The 19,388-nt window shown below is 34.9% G+C and overlaps 1 protein-coding gene across 1 annotated transcript in view; it reads right to left on the reverse strand.

The window, feature by feature from the left end:
* CCDC171 (coiled-coil domain containing 171) overlaps positions 1 to 19,388 on the reverse strand; it is a gene marked incomplete at its 3' end in the record, with an annotated part of 346,216 nt that overhangs the window by 85,171 nt on the left and 241,657 nt on the right. The window contains exons 23-24 of the mRNA XM_081236213.1: positions 13,418 to 13,563; positions 11,339 to 11,393 (exon numbers count right to left, since the gene is read on the reverse strand). Of these exons, the coding sequence (XP_081092339.1) occupies positions 11,339 to 11,393; positions 13,418 to 13,563 (201 nt within the window). The remainder of the gene's footprint in view (positions 1 to 11,338; positions 11,394 to 13,417; positions 13,564 to 19,388) is intronic.

Raw genomic sequence — 19,388 nt, forward strand, 5'->3', positions numbered from 1 at the left:
TCAGAGAATGTATGAACAATTTCTAGTGAGTAAACCTTGTATCACTAACACAGGGTGCCAGCTCACAGATACTTCTGGCTCCTTCTTTCAAGTTTTACATAGTCCAGTATACAACTTGACTGGGTCTAACTTTCCTGGCCCAATGACTGATCACCACTCTAATACCTAAACAACAGAAAAGTTGGCTAAACAAGTAGTATAGGCATACTGGAGAGCCTTTTATAAATACAGAGAGAAGGGAATCCACCAGAGTTAACTATATACTCTGCAATAACACTAGCAGCAGAAAAAACCCTATGCATACAGAGGTTCTTAGTAAGCATGTGATCAAATAAGAACATCATTCCAAACTCGCAAATTCTACAAGGCAATAGGAAAGAGAGGACAACAAAAAGATATTTAGACAGTTCCAGCACCCTGGTATGTGCCCAGTGACAGAAGCAGGGATTAAAGCATGTCAACGCAATGCAAATGACATTCACAAAACGGACAGTTACAACTAAATGGATATTTCCCTCTTTTACCTTTTCCTTAACTAATTAATTCATAAAATGGATAGAGTACAGTACTATTCTTATTAGTGACAATACCACTAGCACTTCCAAAAGTACTTCATACTTTTCAGGGTACTCACCACACTACCTCACTTCATTCTGTCATCCACCTTGTGAAAGAGCTACTGCCATCCCTAGTATGAGGATACTGTGTCCAGTGCTCCTAGCAACAAATAATAATGCCTCTAAATATCCACAATTAACAGTTAATAGATGAGGAAATTGCTCAAGATTTTGGTACTCCTTCCATTTCCCTACCTAAAAAGCAGCACTATCTTATTTTTCCTTTCCTTTGTCCCTTGTCTGGCAAGCTAGCAAAAATGTGTGTCATATAAGTAGTTTTGTGATAAGCAGTGGAGACTATTATTGAAACATCCTTATTTTCCTCAGTAGTTTCATTGGACCTGTGGGCATTTTCATTCATTCATGTTTTTTCTCCCCCACCCGTCTTCCCTGCTCTCTCTCTCTCTCTCTCTCTCTCTCTCACACACACACACACACACACAATTATCATACTGGGAGACAAGTATCTGTGCAGCAATCATCCTTATACAATGGCCATAAGCTCACAGAGAAGATCCCCAAACTATGAGGTTCCAAGATGTGTGCAACAGTTCCAGCTGTGCTCCACACCTGCAGGAAGGAGACCTTGGCACTCACAGCAGGAGCAGGCGTTCCACTGGTGCTGCAGCAGGCACAGAAACCCCTCACTTGAAAAGAAGGAAGTGAGAAACTAGACTTATTTTGCTGGCAGGTTATTTAACTTAGCCTACAACTCTGGAGCAGAGCCAGAACTCTCCAATGACGGCCTGCTGCTGTCACCAGAAAAAAGGGCAAAATCCACCACTACCACAAACACCCCACACATTATAGTTCCATCCCAATTATGGAACTAAAAAACTTATCTTTTGAATCAAATTATCAAGCTGGCTACATCCCAATTAAGGATGTGAAAAACTCAACCCTCAAATCAAATTATCAAGCTGGAAAAATAGAGTGATTTAATCATGGACATCTTATAAAGGCACTAGACAGCATGATAAATCTGTGGTGTAGGTTATATACCATAGAATGCCCCTCATAAATAGATTACTGTGACCTTGAGTTATTTAAACAAACACAAAACCCATATTCAAGAATAGAGAAATGTATTTATGAATTGCTACAGTTCTCCACACAAAGATATTTTCTTTCCTAGGGTAAATTATTTCAAAGGGTAAAGACAGACGCACACTGAAATTAGTTATTTAGATGTGTTTAAGCTAAAAACTGGTAAGCACACGTACACGAAATTCTGTGGTCTCATCTTTGGTCTGTCAAGGTTTTTAAATCCCTCTTGAGCTGGAGTACCATTTTTAGCTTGGCTAGGTCAGAATGACACTGAACAATATGAATGATGACACACAAGACAGCTATATGGAAGAGTTGTCATCAGCAAGCCAGCTGTGCTAACACCTGTATGTCCTGCACAGCTGATCTTCAGAACCAGGATCAAGAAACTGAGAACGGAAAGGGGCTCAAAGATCATAAGTAACAGTTAGAGAGTCATTAATAAGTCACTTAAAGCTGGGTTATTAGAGGCAGATGACCATGTTTCAGCTTTAAAATAACTGTCAGTTTCATTAATTAAAAATTATTCTGTGATCTTTGTATTCCTTGTAAATGCATTGAAAATTAAAAATCAAAGTTAACTATGTATTACCAAATATTGTCATTAACCATTTTTTAAGGTAAGATTATAAAATCACATTTAAAGATTTGGCTATTTAGAGTCTCCACCTGTCAGATTCTATTTGACTCTATTTATTCCAGAATCCACTCTAACAATAGAAGTAATCATCTTTCTACTTCATAGGAGTTAAACTAGCTATTACCTATAAATTTGTTGTTAGCATACCTCTCTTTCCTAGGGACATCCTTATAATTGAATCTAGGCTTTCTCCTCTAGATCTTGATTAGGCAAAGTAAATACATATGCTAGTTTTACCAATCAAAAAATAAAGACAGGGGCTTCCCTGGTGGCGCAGTGGTTGAGAGTCTGCCTGCCGATGCAGGGGGCACAGGTTCGTGCCCCGGTCCAGGAAGATCCCACATGCCGCGGAGCAGCTGGGCCCGTGAGCCATGGCCGCTGAGCCTGCGCGTCCGGAGCCTGTGCTCCGCAATGGGAGAGGCCACAACAGTGAGAGGCCCGCGTACCGCAAAAAAATAAAATAAAATAAAGACAGTATCAGCAAGACTTCCACTGGAATCTAGAGGTGGCTTTAGTTATGTTTAGAGACTGGGTGATGGTAAAAGTTGGACTCATTCAACAAACATTCATTAAGTGCCTACTGGGTACCAGGCACTGTGATAGATGCTGAGGATATAAAAATTAAGGAGACAGAATTCCATCCCTCAAGGACTTCAAACTCTAGTGCATAATTAATCTCTCAAAATGTATTTCCTAGCCTCCCATTTATCTATAACGTCTTGTTTCTCCTGTCAATTGCTATACCACCTTCTTTCTTTGCCAGAGAGGATTATGTTAATCAATCTCAAACCTTTACCTTTAGCCCTGACTTTTCCCCTGAGGTCCTGACTCACATATCCTGCTGATCACTCCATATTACCTTAAACTCAGTATTTCCAAAACAAAACTCATCACTGTCTCCCTTTTTCTCCCTAACAAAAAGGAAAAAAAAAAGAAAAGAAAAAAAAAAAAAAGCCTGCTCCTCTCTTTTGTTTTCCCAACATCAGTTAATCACACTGCCCATCTTGGGAGTCATCCTCCCCTGCCTTTCACATCCCCATGTGCCATTTTACTAAATAAGCTTCATATCCTTTCTTCTGACACCACCAATCATCACTCTCCTGGTCCAAACCTTCACCAGCACTCATCTAGCCTACAGAATCACAGTTCTTAAAAACCACCTTCATTACTCAGTATTTCCAGTCTGAAGATGTGCCCCCTAGAGCCCCAGTTCAGTTCGGAAATCTGACCACATCACTCCTTAGCTTAAACCCTAGTTTAGTCTCACTTCCTCCATAATAAAGATCCAAGATTCTTAAAACAGCCAAAAAAAAAAAAAAAAAAAGTTATTCCATGACCTGGCTGCCACCTGCCTCATTCAGCAATCTCCTTGCACTTAATACTGAATTGAGGCTATTTGGCTATTCATGCTTCCATGCACTTGCACATGCTACACTCTCTGCTGGAATGCCTTTCCTGTCTTTCCTCATACTTCAAACCCCTTCTAGGCTTTAATTTTCTTCTAAGAAATTTCCAGCCAACCCTGGGGTTTTCTAAGCATGCCTCATAGATGAATAACCCTATCTAAATGGATATGGAACTGCATCTTATGGATGCATATTTACCATAGTATACTGGAATTATCTGTGTCTCTACCTTGAAGAAAGGGACTATGAGATATATACCTACCTACCTACCTACATACATACATACATATATATAATGTTGTTGTTGTTGTTGTTTGTGTGTTTGTTTCCCCAAAGGCTGGAAAAGTTTCTGGCCCATAATATACATTCAAAAAGCATTTGTAGGACTTTACTATTTACAGTAAATATTGTGTTTTATGTTGGATTAGAGGTTTTAAGTGACTTCATTGTACAAGCAAATCCAAGAGCGTCATCAAAAACCCCTGTAACTTCCTAGTCATTGGTCTAGTGTCACTTCAGCCTTATAAGTTTACAGGATTTATACATGGAGGTATTCTAATCTTCTGAGGTTTCAAGATCGTGACTTCCTGTTTTATCTTTTAGTCATCTCATTGAAAAGGCATCTGACACTTCTCATAAATGTTCAGAGGTAATTTTAAAGTTCATAGTATGCTATGATCATACATAGGAAACACTTTAGTTAATCCTTCCAAACTCAAGCAATCTCTAAAAGCCTCAAGAATCCAGCCATTCTGCTAATTCAAAAATAATTTTAAAAAGACTACAAAAAACATTCAGATTCTTCCCCACATTCCAACTTTACCAAAATCAACTTACTTTCACCAACAGCTACAGTAAAACAAGACATCTCTCTGTTAGTATCCACTAAATACTAACATAACTTAATTTTCTCATACCTAACCCTAAATAATCCACATATTATCCTATCCATCCAATCATTACCCTGTCCTGAAAATTATTTTGATATAATTATTGTACTTTCCCACTTTTCCTCACAATAGAAATAATTAAGCATGTTTGGAGGGCTCTTAATTTTTTAAAAATTTCAATTCCTGAGAGGATATATGATCACTAATATTAGAAGCCTTCTGGTAAAATTATTAGGAAAATAAATGTATACAATTTTAGGGAGAGATGTTAGGAAAAATGGCAGAGTAAGGAACTCCAAAAGCCAGTCCCTACACAAAAGCAATGAAAAAACTGGCAAAATTTATCAGAATCAACTTTTTCAGGACTCTGAAAACTATCTGAAAGTTTACAGCAACCAGCTGAAATCTTAATCAAGAAAAATCACCTGAATCTTGGTATTTAAGGAAATCTCCATCGAAATACTAACAGACCACTAAGTTAACAGAACAGAGATTTCAGTGGCCACACATGACCAAGAATACAGACCTTATGAAATTAGTTCAGGAAGTCACTGAGCAAACAAAAACTACTAGAGTAAACAGCAACAACAAACACTAGGGTTGGGAGAGAATCTGATTTCCAGAGTTACCACATTATATATTCAAAATATCTACTTTTCAACCAAAAATTTTGAAGTATGCAAAGAAATAAGAAGGTATGGCCCACACATAAGAAAAACAGAAATTAATAGGAACTGTTCCTGAGGAAGCTTAGATACTAGATTATCACACAATGACTTTAAATCAATTATTTCAAATGTGTTTCAAAAGTTAAAGGACACCATGTACAAAGAACCAAAGGAAACCACAAGAGTAACATCTTCCAAATGAGAAATATAAATAGATAAAAAGCATAGAAAGAAACCAAATAGAAATTTCGGAGTTGACATATTCAAAGTGTTGGGGAAAAAAAAATGTCAATCTAAAATTCTATATCCAACAAAAATATTCTTCCAAAATGAAGGAGAAAGTAAGCCATTCCAAGATAAAAAGCTGAGGGTGTTCTTTACCACTAGTCCTGCCCTAGAAGAAAGGCTAAAGGGAGTCCTTTGGTCTGAAATGAAAGGACACTAGACAGTAACTCAAATCCACAAGAAGAAATCAAGAATTCCAGTGAAGGAAACTGAATACATAAATATAAAAGTCAGTATTAATGTATTTATGATTTGTAACTCCTCTTTTTTCCTATATGATTTAAAAGACAACTACATAAAACAATACTTATAAACTATTTCAAACCATACAGAATTACCTTAGAACTAAATAGCAAAAAGATATCTGGAAAATGCCCAAATATTTTGGAAATTAAACAACACACTCTTAAACAATGAATAGGTCAAAGAAGAAATCACAGAGAAAGTAGAAAATACTTTGAGATAAATGAAAACAAAAACACAACATACCGGGCTTCCCTGGTGGCGCAGTGGTTGAGAGTCCACCTGCCGATGCAGGGGACACGGGTTCGTGCCCCGGTCTGGGAAGATCCCACATGCCGCGGAGCGGCTGGGCCTGTGAGCCGTGGCTGCTGAGCCTGCGTGTCCGGAGCCTGTGCTCCGCAAGGGGAGAGGCCACAACAGTGAGAGGCCCGCCTACCGCAAAAAAAAAAAAAAAAAAAAACATACCAAAACTTATGGGAGGCAGTGACAGCAGTGTTCACATGGAAATTTATAGCTTAAACACTTACATTTAAAAAGAACAAAGATCTCAAATCAATAACCTAACCGTCTATCTGAGGGAACTGGAAAAAGAGGATCAAACTAAACCCAAAGCAAACAAAAGGAAGGAAATAATAAAGATTGGAACAGAGAATAGAGAACAGAAAAATAATAGAGCAAATTAAGAAAACCAAATTTGGTTCCTTGAAAAGATCAACAAAATTGACAAACCTGAACTAGACTCACCAAGAAAAAAAGATTAATAAATAACTAAAATTAGAATTAAATTGGGGACATTTTACTACTGACCTTACAGAAATAAAACAATTCTAAGAAAATGAACAACTTTATGTCAACAAATTAGATAACCTAGATGAAAAAGATGAATTCCTAGAAACACATGAACTACCAAAGCTGAATCAAAAAGAAACAGATAATCTAAATAGATTTATTACAAGGAAAGAGATTGAATCAGTATTCAAAAAGCTTCCAGCAAAGAAAATCGCCGGACCAGACAACTTTACTGGTAAATTCTACCAAAAATGTAAACAATTAACACCGATCTTTCTCAAAGTCTCCAAAAAAAATTGAACTGGAGGGGCTACTCCTAAATTCATTCTATGAGGCCAGTATTACTCTGAAACCAAAGCCAGACAAAGATATAACAGGAAAACTGCAGACCAATATCTCTTACGATCACAGATGCAAAAATCCTCAAAAAACACTAGCAAACCAAATCTAGCAGCATATTCAAATGATTATACTCCACAATGAAGTGGTGTTTATACCAGAAATGCAAAGATGGTTTAACATATATAAGTCAATCTATGCAGTACACAACATTAGCAGAACGAAGATTTAAAAAAAAAATCATCTCATCATTTGATGCAGAAAGAGCATATGACAAAACCCAACAACACCCTTTCATGACAAGAAAACTTCAAAATACTAGAAACAGGAAAGAACTTCCTCAATCTGATACAGGACGTCTATAACATTTAATGGTGCAAGACCAAAAGTTTTCCCCATGGGCTTCCCTGGTGGCGCAGTGGCTGAGAGTCCGCCTGACAATACGGGGGACACGGGTTCGTGCCCCGATCCGGGAAGATCCCACATGCCGCAGAGCGGCTGGGCCCGTGAGCCATGGCCACTGAGCCTGCGTGTCCAGAGCCTGTGCTCCGCAATGGGAGAGGCCACAACAGTGAGAGGCCCGTGTCCCGCAAAAAAAAAAAAAAAAAAAAAAAAAAAGCTTTCCCCATAAGATTAGGAACAACACACAAGAAAGTCTGTTGTCATCATATTATCATATGGCTAGGACTGGAAGTTCTAGTCAGGCAATTAGATGAAATAAAGGAATAAAGGGAGGGAGGGAGGGAAAGAAAAGGAAGAGAGGGAGGGAGGGAGGAGGGCAGGCATCCAAATTAGAAAGAGGTAAAACTATCTTTTATTTGTAGATATCATAATCTTATATACAGGAAGTCTTAAAGAATCCACAAAAAAGTTATTAGAGCTAATAAATTCAGTAAAGGTGCAGTATACAAGATCAACACCCAAAAATCAGTTATATTTTCATATGATCTATTGATTTGTCAATTGATATAGTCAACTGATTTTCACTAAGGCTACTAAGATTACTGAATGGAGGGAAAGAACAGTCTTTTTAATAAATGGTGCTGGGATAACTGGATATCCATGGAAAAGAGTGAAGTTGGATCCTTGCATCATACCATATACAAAAATTAACTCAATATGGACCAAAGACCTAAATATGAGAGTTAACACTATAAAACTCTTTGAAGAAAACATAGGGTAAAATCTTCATGACCTTGGATTTGGCAATGCATTCTTAGATATGAGACCAAACACATGAGCAACAAAAGAAAAAACTGGACTTCATCAAAGTTCAAAACTTTTGTTGATCAAAGGACACTAACAAAAAAGTAAAAAGACAACCCACAGAATGGGATGAGGGGGTATAGGAGTGACTGCTTAATGGCTACTGGGTTACTTTTGGGGGTGATAAAAATATTCTGGAGTTAGATAGTTGTAATGGTTGCACAACATTGTAAATATTGAAAGCCACTGAACTGTACATTTTAAAAATAGTTTAAATGGTGATTTTTTTTAAAGTTCAATAGTTATGTTTTTTCCAAAATACAAAAAGTAGTTCAGATTCAACTAAACAGAAAAGTGTGTGTATTAAAAAAAAATGTACCTCATGAAATGTTGTAATGATTTTGTTTTTCTCTTTGTCTTACTTTTCTTAATCCCAAATAACCTGAAATAAGCCCCCAAAAAGTTTCTTAATAAAAAGTTAACTTCTGGCCTATATTTTAAACAGCCATAAATAAAATATATTTAAATGTAATTTTTTAAAAAAAACTTGTTTCTTTGAAAAAAAAAGTATATGCTTTTAAATAAAAAATGACTAGCCTTCTTTATTAAATACTAGTATCAGTCCCAAATGGGATTTAAAAAATAATATACAGTCAACAGCTGTGTATATACAGTTTTAGGATTTGAAAAGTTGAATGTTAATGCGTCAAATTTAAAAATTACCAAATATACAAAAAGTAATCACTTTTCCTAAAAGCAAACATGTTTAGTTTAAGTTCTTTAAAGTACAAGAAAATAATTTCTACATGAAAGTAAGTTCTTTTTATTTGATTATTGTGAGAAATTAGTATTAAAATTCAATTCAGCAGGTTAAAATTTGGTTTTATTCTAGAATAACTGGTGCATACCTTGCAAACGTATGTGGTTAGGAAATATGAATAGCTATACTATTTGACTAAGTACAGTAAACTATGCTGAAGAACTTGGATGTAACCACAGTCATTTTTACTGTACCATGAAAGAGCCTGGACCCTCCTTCTATACTACTCTTAGATTCTCCAAGACAGCAAAATGCCACTGGACAGTCCACAGTGGCCAAAAAAAATAAACCTGTAAACTCTGGCTTGAAGACAGGTGGGCTGCACCTTCCTGAGAGCTTCAGAGGGACCCTCTGGGTCTCTTCCTTATCACCCATTTGTTCTTATCCATACTTCGTAGAAAAGAGAATTAGCCCAATAATCAATTAGCCTTTCCTAAATTTTCACTTCAAGCTTGAAAAGTAATTGATAATTTAGAAATCACTATACATATAGAAATTTCCAGAGACTTAAATCAAAATAACTAACTATTACATCTGAAGGGAGATTAAAAAGCCATATAGCAAAAGTAAATCTACAGTGGTTGTAGGCCAATTCTGCAGACATCTTTCTTTCCATATGACACGAAAATCAAAAGAACTGCAAATGAAGAACTGTATGATTACAACTGTCCTGTTGCAATCAGTCTTTATTGTATTTAAAATACATATTTTGCCAATCTCATAATGAAAGGGTAAGGTACAACATTTATATTTCACGTTGATGATGGTTTTTGTTTGATGTCAAAGTCCATTCCCAAGACAGCTGCTAACCAACATTACTTTCCTCTGTCTGGGGAGATGACAAACAATTGATTTCAAAGGCAACATTAACTGGTATAAAAAGGTATGCCATATACATGACATAATTTATTTTTCCTATCCAAAGTCTCACCACATACCAAAAAAAATCTAACCAAAGATGTCTCTTTTCCTACAAACCTAAATTCCAGATTTCTAGCATATATGGATTTGATGTGATTATATTTAAACTATACCGACAGGCTAAATTTTTTTAAGTGGGAAGGAGGAGAAATCACAATTTCAAATAATATTGCTTAAAAATAGCACTCAGAGTATTAGATTCTTTTTTTCAGAATACTTTTTGTGAGTCACTTTTTGCTAGTCACTTTCAATATCAAGGAATACAGAGGTCCATTGTTTTTAAAATGTTAACATGTATTAAATATTAGTTTATTGATGTTACTTTGTATTTCCTTAACAGGATTAGTTTTTAGGATATTTTTAAGTGATTTAAAAACTATATTGTAGGGCTTCCCTGGTGGCGCAGTGGTTGAGAGTCCGCCTGCCGATGCAGGGGACATGGGTTCGTGCCCCGGTCTGGGAAGATCCCACATGCCGCGGAGCGGCTGGGCCCGTGAGCCGTGGCTGCTGAGCCTGCGTGTCCGGAGCCTGTGCTCCGCAACGGGAGAGGCCACAACAGTGAGAGGCCCGTGTACCGCAAAAAATAAATAAATAAATAAATAACTATATTGTATAAAAAACTTGATTCACAAAATTATTCTAAACATGATTCATTCATAAATTCCATATATCTTAAAAGTACTAGGTATTTACATTATTCCAACAAATTGTCTGTTAAACAACAACAGAAACAAATAACATTTCTCTACTTTTAAATAATGAAATAATGAGACATCTTTGAATCTGGAGTGCTAACAAAATACACAGTCAGTATTGAGTCAATACTTAACAATATTAAGTTTTTAGTAATATTGTAATATCCTTATTATGCTGTTCATCACTACAAACTAAAAGTCAATTTATCATACAGAAGTAATCAAATTGAAAATAACAGATTATAATTAAGTATATTCAATTTCTACTTTAAGAATACATTCCTATAAAAAGGTAAATTACAACTTGAAAAACATTACTGCCTAGGTTAAGGTATATGAGTACTGCCAAATACAATACTTTATGTCTCTCTCTATATATTAATATATGTATATAGTATCCTATAGTAGGTTTAAGAGTGGTAAGAGGTTAGACAGTGTGGTCAAACATTTTATCATTATAAGACATATATGAACCTTAATGACCTCTAGTTCAGTCAGCAAAGACCACAAATAACTCAAGTGCAATTATACCAGTTTGGGGAAACCACTATTTTCATAGTTTTATCACATACATAAAGTGAATTCTGAAAAAAGTTATGCAATATAGCATAGCTCAATACAAATTTTCAGTTATTTGAAAGGATCCTTTTGTTAATTTATTTTTAAAGAAAGCTACAAAATGAATTAAAGTACTTTGCAGTTAATAAAATTAATGACTAGGAAAACTGTGTCATAATACAATTTGAACAATATTGAAGAAAAATTATAATACCTTATGAAGCTCATTTTCTACTGTTCTCATATGATTAGCAACACATTCTTTGTCCCTAGAAACAAAATAAAGATTAGGTGTTAGTAAAACCCAAACCTTACTATAATTGCTACACATTTTAGTATAAGTGACTATTATTGAAAAATAAGGGTTGGTTTTTCCTAAAGTGTAAAACCTAGCCATATTCACTAGTATATTTCTGCATTTAATTCTTATTTTCAGTTATACTGCCTGCCAAAAAGTAGAGGGGGGAAAATTTCTTACGGATATTTTCAAAGTTAAAAGAGAGTGAAAAAGAAAGAAAGAAAAAACAAATCATGATTACATTATTGATTTACAATGTGCTGAAAAGGCTAAACGTGCATTCTTTTGGCTTCTAATGAAAAAGACTTTAGAAATATTAGTGGTGGAGATATAAATGGTCATACTGGGCACAATAATATTTTCCCTTCTCCATGGGTTTTTTGTGCTATAATAATTACACAAAAACCTTCTATGGCCTTGACTAGAAATATGCAAAGTTACTATTTTCTTCTCTAGCCTTGTATATTGAGTTTAGCCTTTATGATGAAATTAAAAGTTGGGATGAGAATGCTGAAGACAAAATTTTAATGGTGAATTATAAATTGAAAACTGTAAATAATGTATTAGCTCTCCAAATTTCAAATTAGCTTTCTTTAGTGTTATAAGAACATGTGCCCATGGTCACAGATCTCAGACTTGACAAATTCCTGAATTACCAGCAGTATTCTGAAGGCACAATATGAATCTAGAGGTTTTATAATCTTGTTTTCATTAATTTTAGAACTTTCAATGCTCTGAGACATACTAAAAATTACCTATGCTAAGCTTCTCATTTGACATGAGGAAACTGAGACTGAAAAATGACAGCAAAAAGCTGATGCAGTCAAACTTATATTTTTTAAAAATGACAATTACATATAACTAATATGGTAGTGCACTGTTATAGAGCTTTACAATTTTCCAAAAATATATTGGTGAGTATTCAAACATGCCAATATTGTGGCATTGTGTAAACTCATTTTTTCATTATGTGTGAGCAGTATTCCAAGCCCACTGACAAAGCTGTGGGTATCCTAGGATGGCAAACTGCCCGTTTTATTATTTAGTTTACACACTACATTCATATTTCTTATGTTATGCTTAACAAGAGTTTGTCTCCAAACATTTTTAAGTTATAGTTATACATTTGTAAATATATATATACATACATATATGTATATGTGTGTATGTATTTGCAAGTACAGGAATCCAGAATTCCAAATTTAGAAAACACTGAGTTTATTAAAATTAGATGTTTAATCCATAAATAGATTTTCTTTAAGCCATGCTGTTGTAAAAAGGACTGTCTTAAAGTACTCCATGAAATTTGATGTGGGGAACAAATAAAAATACCCAAGAGAACTGTTCAATTTGAACTTCACAGTGTATGTCAACTTGATTACCTGGTAAAAGGAAAAACACTCTCATCACATTTACCCAGTTGCCCACTCTGAAAACTGCATATTTTTCTCTATTTAACATATTTGAATATACAGCTATAAAATTAAATGAATTTTCCATGATCAATATGTTTTTATTGCACTTAAAAAGATGCTACAATACACATGTTGATTATATACTAACATTTCTTTATGGAAATATTACTTGCAATATTAGTATATTATAATATATGCAGAAGAAAATTTGGGAGGTAGTGGGGCAGAAAGGGATGAGAAATATGTGATAGGAGAAACTATTCAAAACTTTAAAATAAAGAGTCTTATGTCTCATGTTAATGAAAATCTGGTTTCAAACATGTAATGCTACAACAGAACCTAAAATACACAGCATTAGAGGTTATATAGAAACTTATTCTTTTCTAAGGTTTCTCAATAAAATATACATTTAGTATGTTAAGAGTTTTCTTTTTTGAGGATATATCAGAGAATTTCAAAGAGAGACAGCTGTACTTTTGTTTTCTAACACTGTATTATCCAGGGCTAAAACCCAGAGCATGAAAGCAAGAATTGATCTTTTGTCTGTTTTAAGTGATCTCCCCAAGGTCCAAATGCTCACTTGGCTGCCATGCGGAGGGCACTCCGCACATCATGGATGTTCTCCTCCAGTCGACTCTTGTCCTGCTCCAGCTGGGTAAGATGTCTATTGAGCAGACGCAGAGATTGATCTTTTCTTCTCAGCTCCATCTTTGCCTCGGAGAGATTCTGCAAGCAGACAGAAAACAGAGTTACCTGTCAGCCCTGATAATTAACTTCAATTTATGCCATAGGCTATTAAACAAAGAAGGATACAGACTGACTGAGAAGTAGACTTGGGTCATTACACATCAAGGTTTAACAAATTTTCTGCAAAAAATTTTACATACTTACTAATTAGAAATGATAGAACTGATAAGATTTTGAAAAATGTTTAGCTGCAAAATACAACTCTGTTTTGTTTCTTTAAATACTGCAAGGCAAATACATTCTATTCTTACTAAAAATATTTGATTATTAAAAACCTCAGGTTGCGTTTTCTTTTAATGATAAAAAATAAAGATTTCAATGGAAAAAGCACATGAAATTTAGAGTCTATTTAAAACAAGTACTATCATATGTCAAAGTATGTATATGATGGAGAGGAAGGTAGATTAGGATACCTATAAGAGAATGGGGAACCCAAAATTTAAAAGCACCTATCTTTTAAAATGTATCTATAACAGTTATGTTGCTATACACATCTCAGTGAACAAACACAATGGACTCAAAAATAAAATTCACTTATTTCCCATAAAAAACTCTCATGTCAGAGAAAACACAAATGTGATCAACATGTTTCAACAGAGACAGTTATAAACACTACTTGCACTTGAAATTATGTTCTGTAAATATTTTCCTAGTCATAGAAGTATAAAATTTGTTGATTGATATTTGCTATGTGCTTTAATCTGAAATATTCACTTAGCACAAAAATTTCAAGATACAAGAGTACAATTTCATCTTGGAACTTTAAGGCTAAAGGTCTTAGATTCAAAAACTCATAAGTTAAAGGAATATTTTCTTATTTTAAATTCTAGGATGTAAAATAATATAGGGATCAGAGGATCTCTTAGCACTAGAAATCTGCTCATTCCTTTGCCTATGAAGTTTCTAGAATATGAGCTTATCAACCAGTTTTTCAATTAAGTTTGTTGGACAGTGAACTAAATAATTGATTGCATACACATAATATTTTTTCTTCTTTCTAAGAGTGTAGCCACACATTAACATTCACAACTATACTTCAAATACCCAGTAAAGAACAACCAAGATGCAATAATTTCATGTTTAAAACTTTTCTAATATTATTTTAATGCACTCACAATAAGTAGTATAAAAACTCAAGCTGCCTGCATGGAGCTAAAACAATTAATTCACTCTGAACAATATGAATTGAAAGCAAAACCAGGTTTATTTTTTTTAAACATCTTTATTGGAGTATAATTGCTTTACAATGGTGTGTTAGTTTCTGCTGTATAACAAAGTGAATCAGCTATACATATACATATATCCCCATATCCCCTCCCTCTTGCGCCTCCCTCCCACCCTCCATATCCCACCCCTCTAGGCAGTCACAAAGCACCGAGCTGATCTCCCTGTGCTCTGTGGCTGCTTCCCATTAGCTATCTATTTTACATTTGGTAGTGTATATATGTCCATGCCCCTCTCTCACTTCGTCCCAGCTTCCCCTTAAACCAGGTATTTTTAAATGCTAAAAGAAATTTAATTCAGTATTTCACTTTCAAACAGTCAAGTTGCTGTCAGACAAATACAAGTCAAAAAACTAGAAATAAGCAAACTGTGACTACTTTTTCGATATTATGTTTTATTTTAAATCTTTAGTACTAACAGATCTTTAAGAATATCCCACTATGGAAGTAGTCACTGATTCAAACCAACTTAAAAAGACAACAAAGAATAGATTTGAAAAGCCATGCTAAACCTACTTATTTTGTGCCAATGTTAAGATATTTAAAGGCACTGAAGTATCATGAGATTTCTTTCTTTAAAAAAATAAAACCCATTTGAGTCCTTTTAAAGGCAGTATTTCTGACATCTTTCAGGTAATAAAAAATGCTATGTTTCAGATGTGAATATAAAATTAATGATCCACCACCAGTTACACATAAAGCTTGAGTTCTTTTTCCAACAGAAATAATAGAATGTGCCACTCCATTCAAATTCTCTTGCTCAGTAATTCTTATGACTAGAGGTGTATGTTTGTGAGGGATGTTCAGGATATTGATTCCAGCCTTGCCCAGAGCGAAGCTCACTGGTCCAATCTGAGAGAACCCATGACCTTAAAATCACTATAAAACCATACTTGACTTTTCAGCAATTCTATGATCTCCTTCCAAAGAAGATATAACTCATAGAATTAGAATCTCCACTATATATCTAAATCTTCCAGTTTCCATCAGCTTTCATCTCTTTCTCTCAGGGACAATGGCAGGGAGCCACCAAACTCTTCTAAAGCTTGCACTGTTTCAGAGGTACAGCTGAATAGCCTACTCTAAGACTGAAATTACAGACAACAAACAAAAAAATGGTATAAATATGGTGATATGAATCATACTTCCTTAGTGTAAAAATAAAGAGATAACAGTTTTTGAAAGAAGAATAATCATAGTTATATAACTTATGGACACAGCATTCTCATTTTAAAGAGCTGAGGAACATCACAATGGAATCTATATACATCAATGAGTCCTAATGTTTGTGGTGATGTAAGCAAAACACCAAGACATAAAAAGTGATTCAGTAATATGTCTTTTCTCTGATGTTCACATTTTTGTGTTTGATGACAAAAGTAGAATCCTTAAAAATCCTAACACTAAGCTTTAAAAGAAGAAAAACATATTGGGGTGTGTGTGTATATATATGATGTATATACATACGTACCTATACCATATGTAATATATATTACAGACACATATAAAATTTTAACTTCAGCTTTTCTTTTCTCCCGTTCAGATTTATCTAATTAAAACCCATGATAAACTTTATGGACTCTAATATTTCCAACTGAAGGACTGAAACCAAGAGGGTGTACCTCTGGGCAGCTAGGCAATGATGATAAGCAAGCAGGTTAGCCACTAATTTCTCAACCAGGGCAGACTGTGAAAGTGTGATGTCCTGATATCCAAGAAACTGTTCAGGGGAGAATAGGATAAATCAAGTTTAATAACTCTGCTCCTAATTGTTCCCCCAATGCTCAACTCTAATTACTTGGAGAACTCTCCTGACTGTCACCTGATATTAAGTTGTTGGAGGCTGAGCCTGGAACAGCAAGATAATCAATAAACATTTAGTGGGGAGAAGAATGAAGATCCTGTTAAGCAGTGGGAACCTGCAGCACCCAAAGCCCTTCTGCTCATGAGAAAACCTATGGGACAACCATAGCGATTGCAAAGCAATAATCCAAAGCACTGTTTTTAGGCCTTGAGGCCTTTAGGCAACAGTACATTTGAGGAAAAAAGGTTAACACGGTCACCCTAATTACAGCCCACTTTCACATACTTCATATATAAGCGAAGACAAGCCAATTAGGTAGAAAAGAAGATAAGGGAAGTTTTATTTGTATACTAATTAAACCCCTGATGAAATTAAAGGAAAAACATACAGCTCTGTAATTGTGTCTGAGAAAGGTCACTTCAGGTTCAGTTATCAGAACAGCACAGCCTTAAGATATTTCACTTAATCCACAATACAGCCCTCATTTTGTACTCAGGTCTTAGTATTTACCAAAAAAAAAAAAAAAAATCAAAGCCTGATACTGCATTTATCTTTAAACTATGTTTTGAACAATTTTAGCTGCTAGAAAGTTAATGCTAAAAATGATAACAAAAGTTTAAAAGAAAATATACCATCTACACAAGAACCAATGCCACAATACTATTTATCAAACATTCCGAGTTTTCACTTTAAATCCAAAATGTTTTAAAGCAAAATTTTACAGCAAAATTCCAAGCTTACTATATTTCAGAAGCTATTCTGCAAGATATTTATTGTATTTCTTTTAAGATAATTATCTCATTGCTCATGTACACCTCTCATAGTCCAGGAAAAAAAGCTAATGCTTTCACTAAACTACTCTTATAAGAAGATATTTTTACAACTGGTTGTTTTCCTAAGATGGTCATGAAAAGCTATGTACTACTAATGAAAGCTGGCAATGGGACTTCCCTGGTGGTCCAGTGGTTAAGAATCTGCCTTCCAATGCAGGGAATGCAGGTTCGATCCCAGGTCGTGGAACTAAGATCCCACATGCTGCGGGGCAACTAAGTCCGCATGCTGCAACTACAGAGCCCGCATGCCGCAACTACAGAGCCCACATGCCACAACTACAGAGCCCACGTGCCACAACTAAGACCTGATGCAGCCAAAAATAATAAATTTTAAATAAATAAATAAATAAGTAATGAAAGCTGGCAGGAAAAGTATGGATACCAAGAAAGTAGTTAAGTACAGAGAAAGCTTAGGGACAGAATACAGGATAGATGTGAATATTAAAATATCCACACATTTTAAAAATGTCTTTTCTTATCTAGAGTTTCTGAAGTTTCTATAATAAACATATGTTACTATTGAATAAGAACAAATTATTTTCTTAAGTCATACATAATTTCATATTTCTAAAGCTTTAAACATTTATTAAGGTTAACAATCTTTAAAAATTAATTGTGAATATAAATTGAAATTCTATTGCTTTGCACCTATGAAAACATTTCGTACAGTGGAATTTTTTAATAACAGTTTTATTGAGATATAATTCACATACCACATAATTCACTCTTTTAAAGTGTACAATTCAGTGGGTTTTATTATATTCACAAAGCTGTGCAACAATCACCAGTGGAGGTGTTTTTTGAAGAGAAGTTCTTAAAAAAAAACTTATCAAAACAACATGGCGGGCCTCCCTGGTGGCGCAGTGGTTGAGAGTCCGCCTGCCGATGCAGGGGATACGGGTTCGTGCCCCGGTCTGGGAGGATCCCATATGCCGCGGAGCGGCTGGGCCCGTGAGCCATGGCCGCTGGGCCTGCGCATCCGGAGCCTGTGCTCCGCAACGGGAGAGGCCACAACAGTGAGAGGCCCGCATACCACAAAAAGAAAAAAAAAAAAAAAAAAAAAAAAACAACATGGCAACTTAAATGTAGTATATCTCATTATTGCACAGCAAGCTCTAATTTTAAATGACACAAGATATACAAGGTTTATAATTTTGTTCAGTAATAGTTTCAAAAGTATAAAATTTATAACATGAATTCCCTGAATCAGAATATTTGCTTAATAAATGTGGTATTTAGTAGAAAAGTTAAAGTTCCCTGAAAGAGTGTACACAACTCTCCAATTATTATTTCTGGATGTTAAGGGAATCATCCAACATAGTTCTTTCTCATAAGAGTACAGTACTACACTGCTTTAGACCATTAGGCCAGCTAGGAAGACCAAGCCCCAAGAGATATCGCTTTTATAGATTTCCTTTTTGTCTAATGGGAAATATCTATGGATCCACATTTCTACAGACTAAAAGCTAATGGCTTATTCAATTTGGTATAAAAGTTAGTCATAGAAAATGTAAGACAAGACAACAACACAAGAGTTATGAAGAACTAAGCCACATTTCCTAGGTTAAGAAAAAAAATCTGTAACATTTTTTTTCTAAAATTTTACTACTGTCCAACTGTAACTTTTGAATAAACATTCCTAGATTGTGATAAATTGGGTAAAACATCTCAGGGCACTAAAACTAATGTTGGAAAAGGAAATGGCACTGTCTTCAGCCCTACTATTATAATGTGACAACTAGAAAATTATATTAATCAAGAATTAGTAGCTGCTGGGTAGGTCAAACTACACAGGCTGCCACAGAAAGTATAAATTTAAAATGATACAACCACCAAATTTACAATTGGGTACACAAGTTAGGGGTGAAACTAAAGAATGACATATTTTATAATAAAGCTTGAAAATCTATGAGATGAGCAATTAGAGAATTTACAATAAATATA

The sequence above is a fragment of the Mesoplodon bidens genome, assembly GCF_964165515.1.
Source record: "Mesoplodon bidens genome assembly, chromosome: 6".
Lineage (NCBI taxonomy): Eukaryota > Metazoa > Chordata > Mammalia > Artiodactyla > Ziphiidae > Mesoplodon > Mesoplodon bidens.